Below are 20,432 nucleotides of genomic sequence, written 5' to 3'. Positions count from 1 at the left end.
AAATGAACATCAGAGCCATTGTTCACACTTTGGTTCTGACCAGCAAAACTGTTAAAATGCCATGTCTGCACCTCTCGCCATCCCTCGCTCGTTCTCAGCTAATCGCTCTGCTCTTATCCCTGGAACTCCACACCTCAGATGCATACAAGAGGAGCCCAAAATCGTTTGAAAATAGCCTATTTAGCATTTTTCTAATTTAATACATTAGTTTCTATGTTAAAAGAATTTATAAGCATATCAATTAATGCAAGTTAAAAATGTACATACATTTCAAACCTGATGATCATGCTTTTTGAAAATGATCCAATGTACAAATGAGGCATGATATAATTGCTTATACTTTTGATTAGTGACCAAGAAGTCTTAATTTCATGCCATACTTAAAATTACACTTCTCAACATTTGAAAACTTTGCTTTATGGACACAAATTCTCAATTTTCAGTATCAGACTTTATTTATGGACACTGCAATACAACTGATCAGTTGTAATGCTTGGGCTTTTGTAGAGATCTTGCACCTCCTTGTGGTCTGATGTAACTGACAGTACCTGAAAATCACTCGTTATATGTTTTAGCCTTTCATAGATTCTCTAAATTGATTTCACCATGAAATTAAGTTTTAAAATATAAAATGAAATATAAAATCTCACACACACACACATACACAAAAGAGTAAGAATGAAAAGGTAAAACATTTCCAATACACTGAATGAAACATCTCCACTCTCCATACAAATGCTTCAGAATGGTGTTGATGTATAATAATAATAATAATAATTAAAAAGAAAAACAAAAGCCATTTTCTGAGGTAGTACAGGTCTAGACGAACTGTTCATATTGACCACTTCTTATTCATGGTAATACATTTAAAACCGAGGACCGGAGGGTGTGTCCAACTATAGGGGGATCACGCTCCTCAGCCTCCCTGAAAAGTCTATGCCAGGGTACTGGAGAGGAGAATCCGGCCAATAGTAGAACCTCGGATTCAGGAGGAACAATGCGGTTTTAGTCCGGGCCGTGGAACACTGTACCAGCTCTACACCCTCACTCGGGTGCTCGAGGGCTCGTGGGAGTTCGCCAAACCAGTCCACATGTGCTTTGTGGACCTGGAGAAGGCGTTCTGTGGGGGGTGCTCTGGGAGTACAGGGTCCGAGACACTCTGTTAAGGGCTCTGTTAAGAGCAGGAGCTTGGTTCACATTGCCGGCAGTAAGTCAGACTTGTTCCCCGTGCATGTCACACGGGGGAAGCTCGGAGCAGAGCCACTGCTCCTCCACATCGAGAGGTGGCTTGGACATCTGTTTTGGATTCCTGGGGAGGTGTTCCGGGCTTGTCCCACCGGGAGGAGGCCCGGGAAGACCCAGGACATGCTGGAGGGACTATGTTCTACTTCCCCTAAAGTCCATAACTCCTCTTCACAATTTCCTGAAAATAATGATGTACACTTTCATGTAGCACACTAATTGGAATATCTTGGAAATATTGTTAAGGCTTTTTTTGTTTTGTTTATTGTAATAGTTTTATTTGTTATATTATATAGTTTACAATATTTAATATTATTTTTAATATAAAATTATTTTTGCATTATATGATGCCCCGAAAATAAATCATTAAAATGTTTTAACATTAAACCTGGCTAAAATACAAGTCTTTTATCCATAATACCGCTTTCTCCATTGAAAAAATGCACAGATCACACATCACTTACAATCGAAAACAGTCCTAAACAGCTCTAAACAAATATGTCATGGATTTGATGTGGATGAGGACAACAGGAGACATTTTAACTGGAGGAAGTATTATTATAGATTATGGACTTATTCTAAATATTGTCGAAATAATCGAAAAATAAATTGTTAGTGAATTCAAGTGTTCAACAATATTATGGAGCATGAAAAATGCACAGCTGGATATAAAATTAATTGATATTTATTGTGTTGTTAAATAGTGCTTTTAAAGATTTATATTAAGTGAACTAGATGACATCTCATTGTAAAAAAATAAGAAATAAGCATGCACAATTAAGAATTCATTATTAGCCTGATACTGTACTGATATATTGTGCATCCATAATTACAATGTTTACGAAGTTGTAAAAAGCTTACCACTGCCATTGTTGATGGAAGGATTCATGTTGAGTTCCTCAGACTGTTCAATCTTGAAATCTAAACTGCTGATTGGTTTGCTGAAGTACCATGTATTTCACTATTGTGGGTTTGTTCATGCGCATGCACATTTTTGGGCCTGCTGGAAATTGACAGCTTCTCAACTCGAAAAAATGTGTACCAACATGCAAGTCAGTCTCTTTTCCTTAGATTCCTAAGATTTCTTAAGTCCTAAGACTGTAGTTCCAAAGTATACTTTTAAAGGTACAATAGCGCTTTTAATCATGGTCACCATGTAAAGAGCAGATTGAATGCTGGGAGAATTTTGTACCAAGAATGACTCGAATTTGCTTTTGAAGAACTGCAATCTCTTCTTGGAGTTCTTCTCTGACTTTGGCAAGTATTAGACCATTTTCACATTGACTCTTCATGGCCAGTCCAGAAAACAGAGCTGGTAGTTTGAGTGCTTTTAGAAGATGCTTTGTTAGTCTGAATAAATGCCTGATTTGAGTTTAAAGAGCAACACATCATTCTGCGATCTTAAGAAATTCATAAATAGATGAGAAACAAAATAGTTGACATGTATCAGTCTGGAAAGGGTTATAAAGCCATTTCTAAGGCTTTGGGACTCCAGCAAACCATGGTCAGAGCCATTATCCATAAATGGAGAAAACTTGGAACAGTGGTGAACCTTCCCAGGAGTGGCCGGCCTACCAAAATTACTCCAAGAGCACAAAGACGAATCATCCAGGAGGTCATAAAAGAACCCAGAACAACATCTAAAGAACTGCAGGCCTCACTTGCCTCAGTTAAGGTCAGTGTTCATGATTCAACAATAAGAAAGAGACTGGGCAAAAACAGCATCCATGGGAGAGTTCCAAGGCAAAAGCCATTGCTGACCAAAAAGAACACAAAGGCTTGTCTCACATTTGCCAAAAAAATATCTTGATTATCCCCAAGACTTTTGGGCAAATATTCTGTGGACTGATGCGACAAAAGTTGAACTTTTTGGAAGGTGTGTGTCCCGTTACATCTGGCGTAAAACAAACACAGCATTTCATAAAAAAACATCATACCAGCAGTCAAACATGGTGGTGGTAGTGTGATGGTCTGAGGCTGCTTTGCGTCTTCAGAACCTGGATGACTTGCCATAATTGATGGAACCATGAATTCTGCTCTCTATCAGAAAATCCTGATGGAGAATGAACGGCCATCAGTTTGTGACCTCAAGCTCAAGTGCACTTGGGTTATGCAGCAGGACAATGATCCCAAACACAGCAGCAAGTCCACCTCTGAATGTCTCAAGAAAAACAAAATTAAGGTTTTGGAGTGGCCAAATCAAAGTCTGGACTTAAATCCAATTGAAATGCTGTGGCATGACCTTAAACAGTCCATTCATGTTCGAAAACCCTCCAATGTGGCTGAATTACAACAATTCTGCAAAGAAGAGTGGGCCAAAATTCCTCCACAGCGATGTGAAAGACTCATTGCCAGTTATCGCAAACGCTTGATTGCAGTTGTTGCTGCAAAGGGTGGCACAACCAGTTATTAGGTTTAGGGGGCAAGCACTTTTTCACACAGGGCCATGTGCGTTTGGATTTTGTTTTCCCTTCATAATAAAAAACTTCATTTAAAAACTGCATGTTGTGTTTACTTGTGTTATCTCTGATTAATATTTAAATTAGTTTGATGATCTGAAACATTAAAGTGTGACAAACATGCAAAAAAAAAAAAAAAATCAGGAAGGGGGCCAACACTTTTTCACACCACTGTATGTCTGTGTACTGTGTATATTTTGATGTATATATAAATACAAACACATACATGTCTATATTTAAGAAATATATGTAATATTTATTTATATATAATATGAATCATATATAAATATGAATATCCATATAAATATTTCTTAATATATGTATGTGTGTGTGTGTGTGTATTTATATATACATAGAAATATACACAGTACACACACATATATTATGTAGACACAAACTTTTATTTTCAATGCAATTAATCACCATTAATCGATTTGACAAGCCTAGTTTTTACTTTTAGACTATCTTCGATTAAGCTTTAAAAACACAAATAATACAATAACACAGTTAAATGTGATCTTAAGCAAATTTCAAAATAAAGTTTATTTGTTCATATAGAACATTATAATGTTGTGATGCCTAAATTCAATTGCAGAATTTAAAATTATGGATTTTCTAAAATAAATATTAACATCAGTATTTTAAAAAGGATTTTAATATTGGTGCATCCTTAAAAATACTTCTTGAATTATTTTAATTAATGTTCTTATTGAATATTGTCACAAAATGCCCCACTTCTCTGGTTATCAATAAGTCATTCGCAATGGTATGCTTACATTAAATTCATATAACAATGTTAGAGATTACTTGCCATTTCCAGAGTAAAGATCAGTTTCTTCTTTCAGTTTGTTGAGAGAAAGTGGAACTGGGTGACTATAGTGTCAACGCCCACAGAAACCTGCTGCATGCTGCTACTGCACCAAAAATCTCTGTCATCTTCCTGCTTCACGATGTCCACACTGAAGGAGGATGAATCTGGGGGTGGACACATAGTTATGAATGCTCTCAAAAGATAATTATTTTTCGTTTGTCCTTACAGTTCATTGATAAAACATTCATATACAATATTAACCAATCGGCTCAACCAGTAAGCCTGGAACAGTATTTTGCTCAATAGCAGATACTTGTGACAGAAATGTAAATTCAGCTACACAAAACAATATACTTGCCATTTTCATCAAAAAAAATTAAATAAAAAAATCACCATCTTGCAGCTGCTCAGGTGTAAGAGAAACTGGGCTCCAAGAACCAAAAGGGGGACTTCTTCTGCTGCTCATTGCTAGAATGAAAAATCTAAACGTGTACAGTACAAATGGTTGTATCATACTGTTTGCTTACTTGTCTAATATTACTATTATGAGAATAGTAAAATAGTTTGACATTTTATTAAAAAAAAAGTATTGACAGTTTAGTTTAGAGCTATATGTTTCTGCAAACTGCGAGACAAGAGTCAGATGTTGTACATGGGTGTATGAATAATTTGCCCCAAAAACTAAATTCAGTAACTATTTATTCTCCTTAATGCCATTCCAAACTTGTATGACTTTCTGTTTAGCAGAAAGTTTAGCAGAATACTCATATTTTGCTGACAAAATGCATTAAAAAGTAGTCCAGATAAAACATAGGCCTATTAAAATTGCGTTATTTATATTGTATCAAACTGACCCCAGAAAAAAAATATATCAAAATAACCATTATAACCTAATGAAGGGATAGGTTAAGAATTATTATATTATATTATTTACAGGAACATCATAATATTATTATTTTAATATGTGACCCTGGACCACAAAACCAGTCTTAAGTGTCAATTTTTTTAAATTGATATTTATACATAATCTGAAAGCTGAATAAATAAGCTTTCCATTGATGTATGGTTTGTTAGGATCGGACAATATTTGACCGATATACAACTGTTTGAAAATCTGGAATCTGAGGGTGAAAAAAAAAATCTAAATATTGAGATATATTGACCTTTAAAGTTGTCCAAATTAAGTTCTTAGCAATGCATATTACTAATCAAAAATGAAGATGATATATTTATGCTAGGAAATTTACAAAATATCTTTATGGAACATGATCTTTACTTAATATCTTAATGATTTTTGGCATAATTTTTTTTTTGACCCATACATATTTTTGGCTATATATCCCAGTGACTTAAGACTGATTTTGTGGTCCAGGGTCACATATTATTTAATATCAATATTATTTAAATGAAAATTGGCGAATTCATTCTTTCGAAGCCATGCTGTTTATCGCTTTAAAGTTGTATCAATAAGAAGCTGGATACCAATAAGCCTGTTTAATTTCATGTGTCTCGATTTCATGCATCAATAATTGTCTCATTCAGTTTTCAGTTGTTGATTTGTGAGTTGCTCGGATCGTATGATTCGAGTGATTCATTGAAAAGATCCGAGTTGTTCGCAATCGGACGTCACTGATACAAAGACGAGATTTAATTTAATTTAATTTTTTATTAAGGTTCGGAATTATTGTTTTACATTTACCTAAATTAATGTTCAGTTGTAGTTCAAATTAAAATATTACCCAGCGGCAATATTAGCATTAAAATAACCGTGTAGGCTATGCTTCGTTTACTTAGAACGACAAAACACTAGCTAACTTGATTACTAGCTAACACTAAGTTAATTAAACTTTGGTGACTTTCCTCAGTCTTCAAACTGAACAGTTTTCATTATTAACAGTATATTTCTCGCTATACACAAGCAATTTACCCGAACATAACAGTTACCGCAATTGACCGATTTTGATCGATCTGTGGACTAGCTTGGGACATTTCAGTAGCAGGTCGCTAATTTGCATGTTGGTAAGACGACTTCATATTCAAAATAAAACTAATATTACTATCATTAGAACCCCGCGGAAAGCTAAAACTTCTAATATAATGGCTGCCATGTTGTTGGCTTTAGGCAAATCTCATGGATCAGTCCGTGATTCAGCCGGAAAAAAGTAAGTTGCCACTTTTCTCGTGGTTTTACCCTACGAGCTATTGTTTGATCGATGAACTTAGCTTGTTGTTTTTATTGATCCAGTGGAACTGGTGGTTGTCACTCATGTTGTGGATGCCATCACGTTTTGGGCTCAGGTAAGCTTTAATATTGACTGTTTACCAAGGTTATTTGACATGACAAAGTGGGGTAACTTAAATGTTTCCTTTGATATCAGATTGAATTGATTGCTATATTGTTAGTTTGAGTCAAAACTGTAAACTGCTACAACATTTCCTTTAGAGTTGCTGGTTTTTGTTTTATAGTATAGTTGTCTTCAGGAATATGTAGTGTGCTTTTTAATTTTTTTGGTGTTTGTTTCATCAGAATGTGACAGACAAAATAAATGAGAAGATTAATGTTATGCTGACAGAAAAATGCCCCAGCGCACCTATACTCATGGGAAGACCAAGTTCACACAAGGCAAGTCAAATATGGTCAAATAGGAAAGGTCAAAAAGGTTAGATCTGACTCTTTTCCATTTTCTCTAGGTCTATGGAGCACGGTATTCAGAGGACAAGTGCTGGTACAGGTGTACTGTGCAACAGCAAACAGAAGACAAGGTGCATAAAAACTTTTTTTGCATAAAAAATTTTAAAACTCTTAAAGACTTTTTGGGGAAAACTGAATGAGTAAAATACTTACTGTATCAAGGCTGCTAAAAAATACACCAACGTGCACCACTTGATTTTACTAATCAATTGTAAAAATGATTTGTTTTGTTAGATGATATGACTCTTTATCCTGAAATTGGTGAAATGCAGAAAAAAATACCCTGTTCAGCAGCAGTCACCCCTGATTAATTTATTCAGAGACCTAAAGCATCTGCTATTTAGGTTTTGGTTTCCAAAATAGTTAACAGAAATATTAGTTGATCAAGTAATTTTATTATAGCAGCCTGCCTGAAACAATATACGTAACATGATGCATGATCGGTTTAACGTTTTTATCAAAAGTGGTTTTCATTTCTTTAGGTGTAAATTTTATTAAAGTGAACACAGTAACTTTGAGAACTACTAAATGACAACTTTATGAATAATTGGCAAAATGCAGAGCTGTTTTTTATTGTTTTAACACTGATGTGGTTCTCACCAATATCGCATATCAGGTTTTGCTTTGTCTTTTTTTCTCAGTTCTACATTTTGTACATTGACTATGGAAATACAGAGATTGCCAGTCGGTCTGATTTAGTTGAACTCCCAGAAGAACTGCAGACAACAGGACTTGCAAAAAAGTACAAGTTTTGGGGCTTTCATGTGACAAGCGAGCAGGATTCCCCAATTTTTTCACAGGTATCTGCCAAAACTGGACTGTTCTCTTATGAATGTGATTTTAAATGCATCTTATATTTGTTTACTATTAAATGTTTTGCTTTGACTCTAATACAACTGTGGTGTCACTAGGGGAAGTCCTTTCTTCATAATATGATTCATGGAAAAAAGTTGCGTGTCCATAAAAAGTCGGTTTGCTTTGATGGAACCATCCTGGTTGAAGCCTTCCAGGGGAATCTTGACATTGGTGAGGAACTGTTGAAATTCAAGTTCGCCAAAGTCAGTCTTCCAGGAAACAGGGAGAACTCCCTTCCCTCGGTAAACCTGCAGGAGCGCACAGGACTGTGGCCCACCAGAAATGCCCCGGGGGAGTTGGACACACTTGGCTCTCCACTGGGATGCATGCCCAAATTGCGACCAATATTCTCAGATCAGAAACCTCAAATTAAGTAAGTTTTGAGACACGCAGACAACAATATAGATTTACCTCTCTTTGTGAAAGTGCTTAAAGGTATAGTCGACTCAAATATGAAAATTGTCATTTACTTACCCTCATGTTGTTCCAAACGTGTGCTTTTTGTGGAACACAAAGGAAGATGTTGATAATGTTGGAATTGTTTTGTACAATGTATGTCAATGGGACCCGAAACCATTTAATTACCAACATTCTTCAAAATATCTTAGGTGTGTGTATGTGTTCTACAAAAAAAAAAAAAAAAAAATAGGTTTGAAACAATATGAAGGTGAGTAAATTATGACAGAATTTCCATTTGGGTGGAATATCCCTTAAATGATAACTATTATATTCACTTTAATCATGGCAGTGGGATATACAGTATATATCAAGTATGAAGTGAGTACACCCCTCACATTTTTGTAAATATTTTATTATATCTTTTCATGTGACAACACTGAAGAAGCGACACTTTGCTACAATGTAAAGTAGTGAGTGTACAGCTTGTATAACTGTGTAAATTCGCTGTCCCCTCAAAATAACTCAACACACAGCCATTAATTCATATATTCAAAGTTATGCAAAAAAGTGCTGTTGGGGTGTAAAAAGTCCATTAATTGGTGCTCTTTGGATGCAGGATTCTTTCGTATTGTCAAAAAAACTCAAATCCAAGGCACTCGAATAGTGTGAAAAAATTAAAAACCCTTTATTCACATGGCTTTAGAATTTAAAAACACCACATTTGTGCACCGACGCGTTGCGGCTAACTCGCCTTTCATCAGGGTGTCAATTTACAAACACACTCAGAGTTCATTTAAACAATCAGTTCATCACATGACATGTCACATGTCTCCCGAGCAGGTATCAAAACAACAATGAGAGAATTACTTATCAAAATCATAATCAATAAATTCAAAACACTGTAACAAATATTAGTCAAGAAAAAAAACCTATATAAGTCTCAAAAGAATCAAAAATTATATCATAATTAAAAGAAACTGTTTAATTGTTTTTTTCTTGACTTTAATATTTGTTACAGTGTTTTGAATTTATTGAACTGTAGCTCCCCAGTGCCGGCAGCACTCATGCAGCCCCAGACCATGACACTCCCACCACCATGCTTGACTGTAGGCAAGACACTTGTCTTTGTACTCCTCACCTGGTCGCCGCCACACTCGCTTGACACCATCTGAACCAAATAAGTTTATCTTGGTCTCATCAGACCACAGGACATGGTTCCAGTAATCCATGTCCTTAGTCTGCTTGTCTTCAGCAAACTTGTTTGCGGGCTTTCTTCTGCATCATCTTTAGAAGAGGCTTCCTTCTGGGACGACAGCCATGCAGACCAATTTGATGCAGTGTGTGGCGTATGGTCTGAGCACTGAGAGGCTGACCCCCCACCCCTTTAACCTCCACAGCAATGCTGGCAGCACTCGTCTATTTCCCAAACACAACCTCTGGATATGACGCTGAGCACATGGACTCAACTTCTTTGGTCGACCATGGCGAGGCCTGTTCTGAGTGGAACCTGTCCTGTTAAACTGCTGTATGATCTTGGCCACCCTGCTGCAGCTCAGTTTCAGGGTCTTGGCAATCTTCTTATAGCCTACGCCATCTTTATGTAGAGCAACAATTCTTTTTTTCAGATCCTCAGAGAATTCTTTGCCATGAGGTGCCATGTTGAACTTCCAGTGACCAGTATGAGAGAGTGAGAGCGATAACACCAAATTTAACACACCTGCTCCCCATTCACACCTGAGACCTTGTAACACTAACGAGTCACATGACACCGGGGAGAGAAAATAACTAATTGGGCCCAATTTGGACATTTTCACTTAGGGGTGTACTCACTTTTGTGGCCAGTGGTTTAGACATTAATGCTGTATGTTGAGTTATTTTGAGGGGACTGCAAATTTGCACTGTTATACAAGCTGTACACTCACTACTTTACATTGTAGCAAAGTGTCATTTCTTCAGTGTTGTCACATGAAAATATATAATATTTACAAAAATGTGAGGGGTGTACTCACTTCTGTGAGATACTGTAAATATCCAAATAATCTTCATGAAGTTCTCTTGATGAATGTTCTGATTTATGAATCCATGTTTTTCCAAGTTTTAGGGAGCAGAAAACCACCATTGCTGTCCAGCCCGTGGAGAAACTGAATGCTGGTCAGGAACCTCTTACTGAGATCAAGACCTCAAAGACTGATGTAAATGGACAGCAGTTGTGCTCTCAAGATACTGAGCAAGTGCCGAATGCAACCGAGTCCGAACTACAGGTGGCAATTTCTCATTCTCTCAAATATTTTATTGAATTTCATTTCTCACAACATTCACATATGCATTATAAATTAGTGGTTCTAACTGGTAGTTCACTTCTAATAGGGTTGTGGACATCAGACCTGTGAAAAACACTGTTACCACCCAATTGATACATTTCCTGCCTAATATTCAGAGGGATTTAGATCCTGTCATCATTTGCAAAAGGAAAATAATATACCCCTATCTTTTGTTATTAATGTCAAAGGGTGTGCATACAGTTTAGAAAACAAACACTATAGATAGACAAGTTAACAAATTGAACAATTATATAAATTTCAATACATTTGAAAATTCATTCAAATTAATATTTTAATTAAAATCATTATTTCAGTGAGTGCGTTTGCTTTAGTTTTATGTTTATTTGTTGGCAATTGATGACAAATGTAAAACCACTGATTTAAACCGTTGCTCAGCGTTAAAGATATTTCAAGAGGGAAACAAGTATAGAAAGTATATAGATGGTACTAAAAAGTGGAATAAGGACACTTTTACAAATACATAATAGTGTTCAAAAGTTTGAGGGTCAGTACGTTTGTTTTGTTTTTTTTAAAGAAATTAATACTTTTACTCAACAAGAACCCAATAAATTGATCAAAAGTTGGAATAAAGACATTTATCATGTTACAGAAGATTTCCGTTTAAATGTTTCATTCAACAGAAATTCCTGAAGAAATGTTTTCAACATTGATAAAAAAGAAGAAATGTTTATTTTCTGTGCACCAAATCAGCATATTATAATGATTTCTGAAGGATCGTGTGACACTGAATCCTGGCTTAAAATTTGTGAAAATTCACAATATTATTTTATTTTTTATTAAATAAATGCAGTCTTTGTAATCATAAAAGCATAAAAAATGGTAGCGTGCATACATTGATACTTAATTCTCGTGATGCTGCATGTAAGAAATCACTCCTGATTATAACATGTACCTCCTACATATGAAAACCCTTGTAACATGTGAGAACATGCCTGATATAATCTGTGACCGCTGTGCTGTTTTGTGTACCCAGAGGATGAGAGAGGTGATAAATGATAAGGACATGGAGATCAAGATGCTAAAAGAGGAAGGAAGTGCCATCCAGCAGCATGCATCTCTCCTGGGGCAGCAGTTTGAGGAAGCCAAATTAGAGCTCCAGGTGCCCTGAACTGTTTCACACATTGGGGTGTTGATTGTTCAGGCCATGACGCAGATTAATTGCATCCACCTTATTTTATTAGCTTAGAAAAATGCTCACCAGTCTTGAATGTCCGAGGCTTCCGGTGTCATCCGTTTCCATTTATTTTTTTGCTGTACAAACCAGCTCGTTATGCTGCTTGATATTGCAAACTGGTACTATTAATGCATTATTGTAACTACAAACACTGGTTTGTAGCGCAAGTAGTTCTACAGTTTACTGCACTTTGTTGTTCTTATAGTTATTAACCTATAGAGGAGTTTCACACATTCACAGATAATAGCTTTGTTCCGCAATGCAATATGTGGATAAACATTTGTTCTTTGCAGACACTGAAGGAGAGTTATGAGAAGACAAAGGAGACTGAACATAATCATCCTACAACAGCTGCAAACAGAATATCTCAGCTGGCTAAGAAAGTGGATTCTTTGAGGAAACTGAGGCAAATTCTTTTATCTTGTTCCTAAAATGTGTACTTCCTTCTACTTCTGACTTGATGTTTCTGACTTAAAATTGTTGATTTGAACCTCAGGGAGAGTAATCCGTGCTCCACTGATGAAGATCACCTTTTAGAGTCCATCACCATCGTCATGAACCACAGGATCTCAAAACCGTTTAGCTCAGAGAGGCTGGAGCTTGCGTGGAATGCTTATGATCAAACCTTGGAGAATCTAAGAGGCTGTCAAACCGTGAGTAAAATTTACATTCTTCTGATCAATGAATGAATGGCATAAGTTTACATACAGACATTCCATACATTCCCTGCTGTCTTCTGTTGACTGTGGCCTTGGTTATAAGATCGCTGGTGTGTGTGTTCTGTCAGGTGGCAGAAGTAGAATTACTGGTGAACAGCAGGAATGAGGGCCGTGGTGCTCTCTTATCTGCTGTAGACTTCTTCCTGCAGGAGGTGGACAAGCTGCCAATCGGTGAACGCTTGGACAAGCTGAAGGTATGTAGTAAAGGAAGACACAAATGAGAATTATTTTAGTATTATTTATATACTTTTACAGTATTGTTGTATTTTCAGCCTTGTTTTAATTTTAGTTTGTTTTAGTAATTTTGTTATTTATTTATATATATATATATATATATATATATATATATATATATATATATATATATATATATATATATATATATATATATATATATATCTATCTATAGTTTTGGTAATTTTAGTATTTAAACGTTTTTTCAGTTTAAGATGAGTTTAAATTTTCCACTTTAATATTTTTATATATTATTTTAGTTTTATTTCAATTTACAAAAAAAAAAAAAAACTTTTTTTAGTTAACAACACTTTGTACTGCATTTAGTCAGATTAGGCCTCTGTAAAGTATCAGATATACTTCTTGAATCAGCTTGTCAGAGGCTGTGCTCAGTTCTGGACTCTCTTTTATTTTCTAACTAATAAAGGTGTGAAAAGCCCATAAATTAAAAAAAACAAATACATAGTATGTGAAGATTCAGCTTCCAGCTTTTCATTACTGCGTTTCGAACTGTGTCGTCTGCATATATAGGAAGTTGCATCCTCACTGACTGCGATATTTAGCTCTCTTATGCTGGCGGAGCAGACGGAAGAGTGCTCTTTTGAGAAGTTCTGTGAGTGGAAGGGGCACAAACAACAGAAAATCCAAAATTTGCGAAAAACTACAGATGAAGCTCTCCTTGCTCTTAGCTGCTGGGCAGCCAAGCTTAGCAAGGTACGTTTGCTAATGTAAAGTTCATCAAATTCATGTCTCCTTTTATTGGTAGGTAATTATTTGGCTTTTCATTTAAATGGACAGACATGGTTTATAGTATCAAGAGATTTTATTTACTGCTCTGCAAGATGAAGCCTTTGTTTCAGTTTTCATGTTTGATGGAGAAAACGTCATTGACTGGAGAAGATGTTGCTGAAGGTGTGGATGAGATCCTGATGAATGCTGACAATGCCTTGTGTGAAGAACTCAATACTGAATTCTCTGTAAGTGTTTCTGTCCTGATCTACATATTTTTTTACACTATGTCTGCATTTCAGTGTGCGTTCTCTCTCTTCTGAGCAAGGGCACAAACTCCCAGGTCTTCTCCAGAGGGACTTTACTGTATGTGCCATTTCAGATGTTTGGGTAAAACAAAGCACACAGTTATTGAATGGGAAAAATGTTCTCACTTTTTTCCCCCAATTACAGGAACAAGACGATCAAGAGAGGAAAATAGTGTTTAATGCATTTCATAAAGCCATGAAGGACATCCAGAGAGAACAAAGTTTGTTAGAGGCAATCAGGCAAAAGTACGAACTCAACACGAAGGTAAAAGATTTGCTCTTTGGATTAATTTTGAAAAATTGATTCTATGGAGAGCTGATCTTCACTTTTTGGAGATTCATAAAAATATACACTACCATTCAAAAGTATTGGTTGTGTCAGTTAGAGTTTTTTTTTAAATTTATTTATTTTTTTTCATGTTTTTCATTGAAAAGTCTCTTGTCCTCACCAAGGCCACATTTATTTGATGATAAATACAGTAAATAAGGTACATTGTAAATGTTATCACTAGTGCTGTCAAACGATTAAGTTTTAAGTTCTTGTTTACATAATAGATGTGGGTGTACTGTGTATATTTATTATGTATATATAGATGCACTCATACAGTATATATTTTGAAAATATTTACGTGTGTGTGTGTATATATTTATTTATTTATTTATTTAATATACAAATACAACATTTTTCTTAAATATATACATGCGTGTATTTAAATATACATAAACATACACGGTACACACACAACTATTATGTAAACAAACTTTTATTAATCACGATTAATCGTTTGACAGCACTAATTATCTCAATTTAAAATAACTGTTTGCTGTTTTAATAGATTTTAAACTAGGCCTATAATTTATTCTTGTGCCACATGATCCTTCAGAAATATTTCTAATATGCTGATTTTGGTGCTCAAGTAACCTAGTTGAAAATAAGTTGAAAATAACAGCATTTATTTGAAATTTTTTGTAACATTAAAAATGGGTTTATTGTCACCTTTGACCAATTTATACATACTCGCTGAATAGAAATAAGCATTTCTTTCAAAAATAAAAAAAATCTCACTCTCCCCAAGCTTTTTAACTGTAGTGTACAGTGCATGATTATTTTCATTATCAATTTTATTTAGTACTTTAACAGCCCTAATTGTTTTTGTTTTTTTAACTGCAGTTTAAGCAGGAAGTCCAGCAGTGGCAGAGCAGCCCTCCTAAAGCGGATGAGCTGTTTGCAGTGAAGAAGCGCATCAGGAGCCTGAGATCTCAGCTGCGCTGGAAACTGGTGGAAGTCAGCTGCCTGGAGGAGGTGAGAACTGCCCTACCTAATGTCCTCTGAGAAAACACATGATGGGGCCGCAATTCACAAAATGAACATGGTGCTGGGAGCTCAGATGGACGGGGTCAAAATATTGATTTATTGGTTTGAATTTGATTTGGTTATTAATTTTTGAATGCTGTACTATTTATGCATATCTGTTTATTGAATAACTTTGCCTGCTGTGTTACTGGGATAGCTGGTTGCGTTCTCTGGAAACGGTCAGTTTATCAGTTTGAGTTTCCCACAGGCAGAAGAACTGGACCTGCCAGAGATTCTTAAGAAGAAGGAGGAGATAACGGAGACGAGAAATGCTCTCTTTCAAGAAATCAGCCATGAGAAGAAGCAATATGTATGTTTAGATGTGTAAAAAGATCTTTCATATTCTTGCACAGACACAGAATGGCAGTACAATACATTATTATTTATCTATACAGGAGGTATGTACTATATATATATATATATATATATATATATATATATATATATTTATATATATATTCTATGTTTATACCATAGAACAGTGGTTTGCAATGGGATAGAAATGCCAATGCTGAATTGTGTTATATAAAATGTATAATTAAAAAATGAATGTGCATAAGTTTTGTGTTTTGTTGAAGGTTAAATTACTTAACATTTGTGACCCTGGACCACAAAACCAGTCATAAGGGTAATTTTTTTAAAAACTGAGATTTATACATCATCAGAAAGCTGAATAAATAAGCTTTGCATTGATGTATGGTTTGTTAGGATACTATTTGAAAATCTGGAATCTGCGAATGCAAAAAAAATCAAAATATTGATAAAATCGCCTTTAAAGTTATCCAAATTAAGTCCTTAGCCATGCATATTACTAATCAGAAATTAAATTTTGATATGTTTACAGTAGGAAATTTACAAAATATGAATGTGAACAAAATTATCTTTACTTAATATCCTAATTATTTTTGGCATAAAAGACAAATTGATCATTTTGACCCATACAATGTATTGTTGGCTATTGCTACAAATATACCTGTGTGACTTATGACTGGTTTTGTGGTTCAGGGTCACTGGCAAAGCGTTCCCTGTCAAATACCTGAAATGTCCATTATATGTTGATGTGCAGATAGTGCTGTGTGACCTCATGAACAGAGGCTTTCCTGAGTTGCCATTGATCTATCCTGATGCAGATATCAATGGCTATATGGTGAGTACTTGTTTTGTCACTACCTACAAGCCTCTTAAGTTTTCTCTTCAAAATGTACAATGTTTCATTTAGCATGGTTTTATGTAAAGGAATTATACCAAATGACTAGAATAGCACAGTATGGGCATAATTGTACTGTAAACCTCTTTTTGGGAATATTCACTGACAACACAAGGTATGTATGTTTATGGTCTGTGAGCATTGAAACAGAGTGATGCATATATGTGCTTTCAGAGCTCTGCAGGACTGTTAATGAAGAGCTTGGACAGAGACATGTTTGACGCAGAGCCGATGAAAGAGCTGAGTGGGAGGAGACCTCTTCTTAGCACAGACTTCCAGGGACAGAAAGTAGTCCTGAAGGTTGGTTATAGCCCAGAATATTTATTTGCTTTGCTTTAGTCAAGGTACAGTGAGAATATATGTGCACTACAAGCCAAGTGAGGACACACATACTCGTTATTTAATTTTATATTCCAAATTTCCAAAACAAAGAAAAAGGAAGTAAGAAATTGAATATAAAATATATACATGACCGTTCAAAGGTTTGGGTTGATAAAACCTGCTTTTCTTAAGGTTACAAAGGCTGCATTTATTTGACAAAATACACTAATATTGTTTATTACCATTTAAAATAACTGTTTTCTATGTATTTCATTTATTCCTGTGACGTCAAAGCTGAATTTTCATCAGCCATTACTCCAGGTTTCATTGTCACATGATCATTCAGAAAGTATTGCATTGGCTAATTTAGTACTCTGTGATCTATTTGAACAGTTTTTGCTGCTTAATATTTTGTGGAAACCGTGATGCATTTTTTCCAGGATATATTGTTAGATATTGTATATCTTGTTGCTGTACATTGCTGAATGTTTCTGAAAGAGTTGAGGGTTGTTTGCAGTGCTATGCTGTGGATGAAGAGTCAGAGGCGAAGATGCTTGAACAATCTGCCCACTATCACAGAGCTCAGCAGCAGAATCCCGCCACAACTGTTCCTCTCCTGGCACTGTTTTGCGGCAAAGTTCTTTCATCCTTTACTATACTAGATTCTCACTACCTATTTCAGTGATGTTACAGCTCTATACCAGTGCATACGTGAAATGTCTTCTGTTTTATCCAGTCTGATCCACTGGCATACATCATGGTACCACACTACTCTAATGGAAGTCTCAAGGCCATTCAGAAATCCTCCCCACTGTCCTCTTCTGTAAGTGCAAATGTTTGTCTGCACTGTAGTGAAGTTTGTCAGATTGACAAAATTCTTGGAAAACATGTTTTTAATTTTTATTGTAGACTTTTTGTTTTCATTTTAAATTAAATGTATATATTTTAATATCAAGCATTAATAGGCATAACAGCCAGAATTTTACTTCCCTGTACAGTTTGCAAACTTTTTTTTTTAATGCAAAAAGGTGTTTTTTGTTGCCACATAGGAGATTAGGAAGGTGATGAAGGGTGTAGCTCTGGGACTCCAGAATCTTCATGCAGCATCTCTTACTCATGCATCTCTGCATCCCAACAACGTGTTTGCCATCGGCCGAGAGAAAGGGATTGTCGGAGATTATGATTTCACAAAGACACCTGTAAGTGTGATAAACAAAAAAACAAACAAACAAAAACAGCAAATTCCCGGGAAGTTATGGATTCATGTACTTTTTGGGGGGGAAAAAACTAAACGTAAGTAGACCTGGTCTTGATTATTAAATTTTAGAAATGAGTTATTATGATTATTTGTTTCTTATAGGAGCAGAGGGTGTTTGACAGTGGGATGGTGGCTGGTTCCATAAGTCTGGTGGCTCCAGAGTTGAAGCAGGGTCAGATGCCTTCCCCAGCCAGCGATATGTTTGCCTTTGGAGGCATCATGCTCTGGGTAGAACTGTTACTTGCTTGCTTACACTACCATTTAAAAGTCTGAAAAAAATTATATATATATATATATATATATGTATGTGTGTGTGTGTGTGTGTGTGTGTGTGTCTATAGATAGATATTCCCCTAAATATTTTTTTATCAAAAATACAGTAAAAAGTAATATTGTTACAATTTAGACTGTTTTCTATTTGAATATATTTAAAAAGTTCTTTATTCCTGTGATCAAAAAAATTTCAGCATCATTATTTCAGTCTTCAGTGTCACATGATCTTTCAGAAATCATTCTAATATGCTGATTTGCTGCTTAATTATTAATAATGGTTCTTATTATTATCAGTATTAAAGACAGTTGTTGCTGCGGCTTAATATTTTTGTGGAAACCGTGATACATTTATTTCAGGAGTCTTAAAAATGGATGAACAGAAAGATTAAAAAGAACAGCCTATATTTGAATTACAAATCTTAACATTATATATGTCGTCTTTACTGTCAATTTTGATTAAGCGTGGAGCAATAAAAATTCATCACACGAATAATCACACGAATCATTGCCATCACACGAATAAGTTACATTTTTAAAATATATTCAAAGAGAAAATGATTCTTTTAAGTTGTAATAGTATTTCACAGTTATTAAAATTATTTTTTTAATCAAATAAATGCAGCCTTGGTGAGCGTACAAACTCTTTTAGCTATTTCAAACTTTTGACCTGTAGTGTACTTACTTATTTACTTATTTATTTTAGAAATAAAATAAAATGAATATGAATAAAATTTTCTTGTATATTAAATATAGTAGAAAATACATTGTATATAAATGTGTAATTATATTTTTTAAAAATATCTGTCAGTAAAGGAGATTTGTTTGTTCACAGCTGCATGTTCCAGACTTCAGCAGAACTCTAGAGAGAGAGCATCAAAATGTAGAGTTCTCTGGTTTGGGTCTGGTATGTAGAATATAAGAGCTGATAAATATTATTTTCAAATTATTACTCCAAAATGATTCAAACATCTTAATGTCAATCTCTTGACAGGATGCCAGATTGCACAAGCTCCTCTCAAAGCTGCTGGTTTCCTCTACAAGACTGTCTGCTTCTGAGGCCCTAAAGGAAGATTACTTCATCTCATTTGATGTGTAAAAGTGAATTGTGCTCATGTTTGCGTTCTTTGCCTTTTCTTTATAATTTTTTTCTAAGAAAAAAGAAACCCAGAGGTGTTTGTTTGTTCGTTCCTCAAGCCTTGTTTCGTGTTCCTGGAATAAATAAAAATAAGTTTATAAAGGCAGAAAAAGTGGAAATCTTGGTCAATACCGAAAAAGTGTGATTTCTTTTTGTAAGATGCTTGGTTTTTCCATTTTGTAATGTTTTATCCCGTTCCAGCCCAGATCCATGTAATGTGAAAGGCTGTCAGCTGTAGTCTCAGTCAGTGACAAGACCTTGCTTTGAAATTGCCTCATTCAAAAATTGTCTTCATGTAATTTTCTTTGTTCTTTTATTTCATCTTCTTCAAAACGTGACTCAAAAATGGAGTGCAGAAAAATGCTGAAAGGGTGGACAGTTTGGCATGCTAGTGAATCTTCACAGAAATTATGAGTGTATAGTACCTTACTGTGTCATCAACAAATTAGTGAGAAAATAACACATTTTGATTAGTGTTTCGGGCACAGGCACGCTTTACATGCAATCTCTGTGATTATTGACCTTGGATCCTTGGATAGGTCACCTGGTTTTTCCAGTGTTGTTGGTACTCCACTAGCCACTGTATTTTTTTTTTTTTTTTTTTTTTGAACTCATCAATCCCGGCATTGATGAAAGGTACAATTTATGCCACTTAGGAAGAAGCTCATCAGGCTGAGATCTTTAAGTGTTATGTAACAATGGTCTTCATTTATTGGAAATCAGACTACGGAGTCATTCAACATTGCTGCTATCTGTCGAGATGAGAGTTTGGATGACCCAAGGTCATTTACTACAATATAGCACTATTAATATAAGGCTTTAACATTTTCTTTTGAAGAGAGAATTGTGACATACAGTGAATTCTCTTTCTCAAGTGGTCAGACACATAAAGGAATAGTTCATTGGTAAATGAAAATTGT

The 20,432-nt window shown here is 35.2% G+C and overlaps 1 protein-coding gene across 1 annotated transcript; it reads left to right on the top strand.

Moving 5' to 3' along the window:
* Positions 1-6,079: 6,079 nt before the first annotated feature.
* LOC131522564 (serine/threonine-protein kinase 31-like) lies at positions 6,080-20,118 on the top strand. The gene is made up of 25 exons (XM_058748146.1): positions 6,080-6,531; positions 6,635-6,674; positions 6,758-6,810; positions 7,040-7,135; positions 7,204-7,275; positions 7,846-8,004; positions 8,116-8,432; positions 10,554-10,719; positions 11,774-11,899; positions 12,268-12,380; positions 12,471-12,627; positions 12,762-12,887; positions 13,459-13,641; positions 13,788-13,904; positions 14,110-14,229; positions 15,136-15,267; positions 15,527-15,628; positions 16,385-16,465; positions 16,700-16,825; positions 17,364-17,483; positions 17,583-17,669; positions 17,896-18,045; positions 18,207-18,332; positions 19,210-19,281; positions 19,369-20,118. Exons 1-25 carry the CDS (start codon positions 6,526-6,528, stop codon positions 19,471-19,473), a joined length of 2,952 nt encoding a protein of 983 aa, XP_058604129.1. The 5' UTR covers positions 6,080-6,525; the 3' UTR covers positions 19,474-20,118.
* Positions 20,119-20,432: the final 314 nt, after the last annotated feature.

The sequence above is a fragment of the Onychostoma macrolepis genome, chromosome 16, assembly GCF_012432095.1.
Source record: "Onychostoma macrolepis isolate SWU-2019 chromosome 16, ASM1243209v1, whole genome shotgun sequence".
In the NCBI taxonomy this organism is placed as follows: Eukaryota; Metazoa; Chordata; class Actinopteri; order Cypriniformes; family Cyprinidae; genus Onychostoma; species Onychostoma macrolepis.
This window is presented reverse-complemented; position numbering and strand designations above follow the sequence as displayed.

What these genes read in the sequence shown, in the direction of transcription:
- LOC131522564 (XM_058748146.1), top strand. An exon ending in AAGCCAAATTAGAGCTCCAG is followed by an intron (nt 11,900 to 12,267) that starts GTGCCCTGAACT and finishes TGTTCTTTGCAG; the next exon opens with ACACTGAAGGAGAGTTATGA. An exon ending in ATCTAAGAGGCTGTCAAACC is followed by an intron (nt 12,628 to 12,761) that starts GTGAGTAAAATT and finishes GTGTTCTGTCAG; the next exon opens with GTGGCAGAAGTAGAATTACT.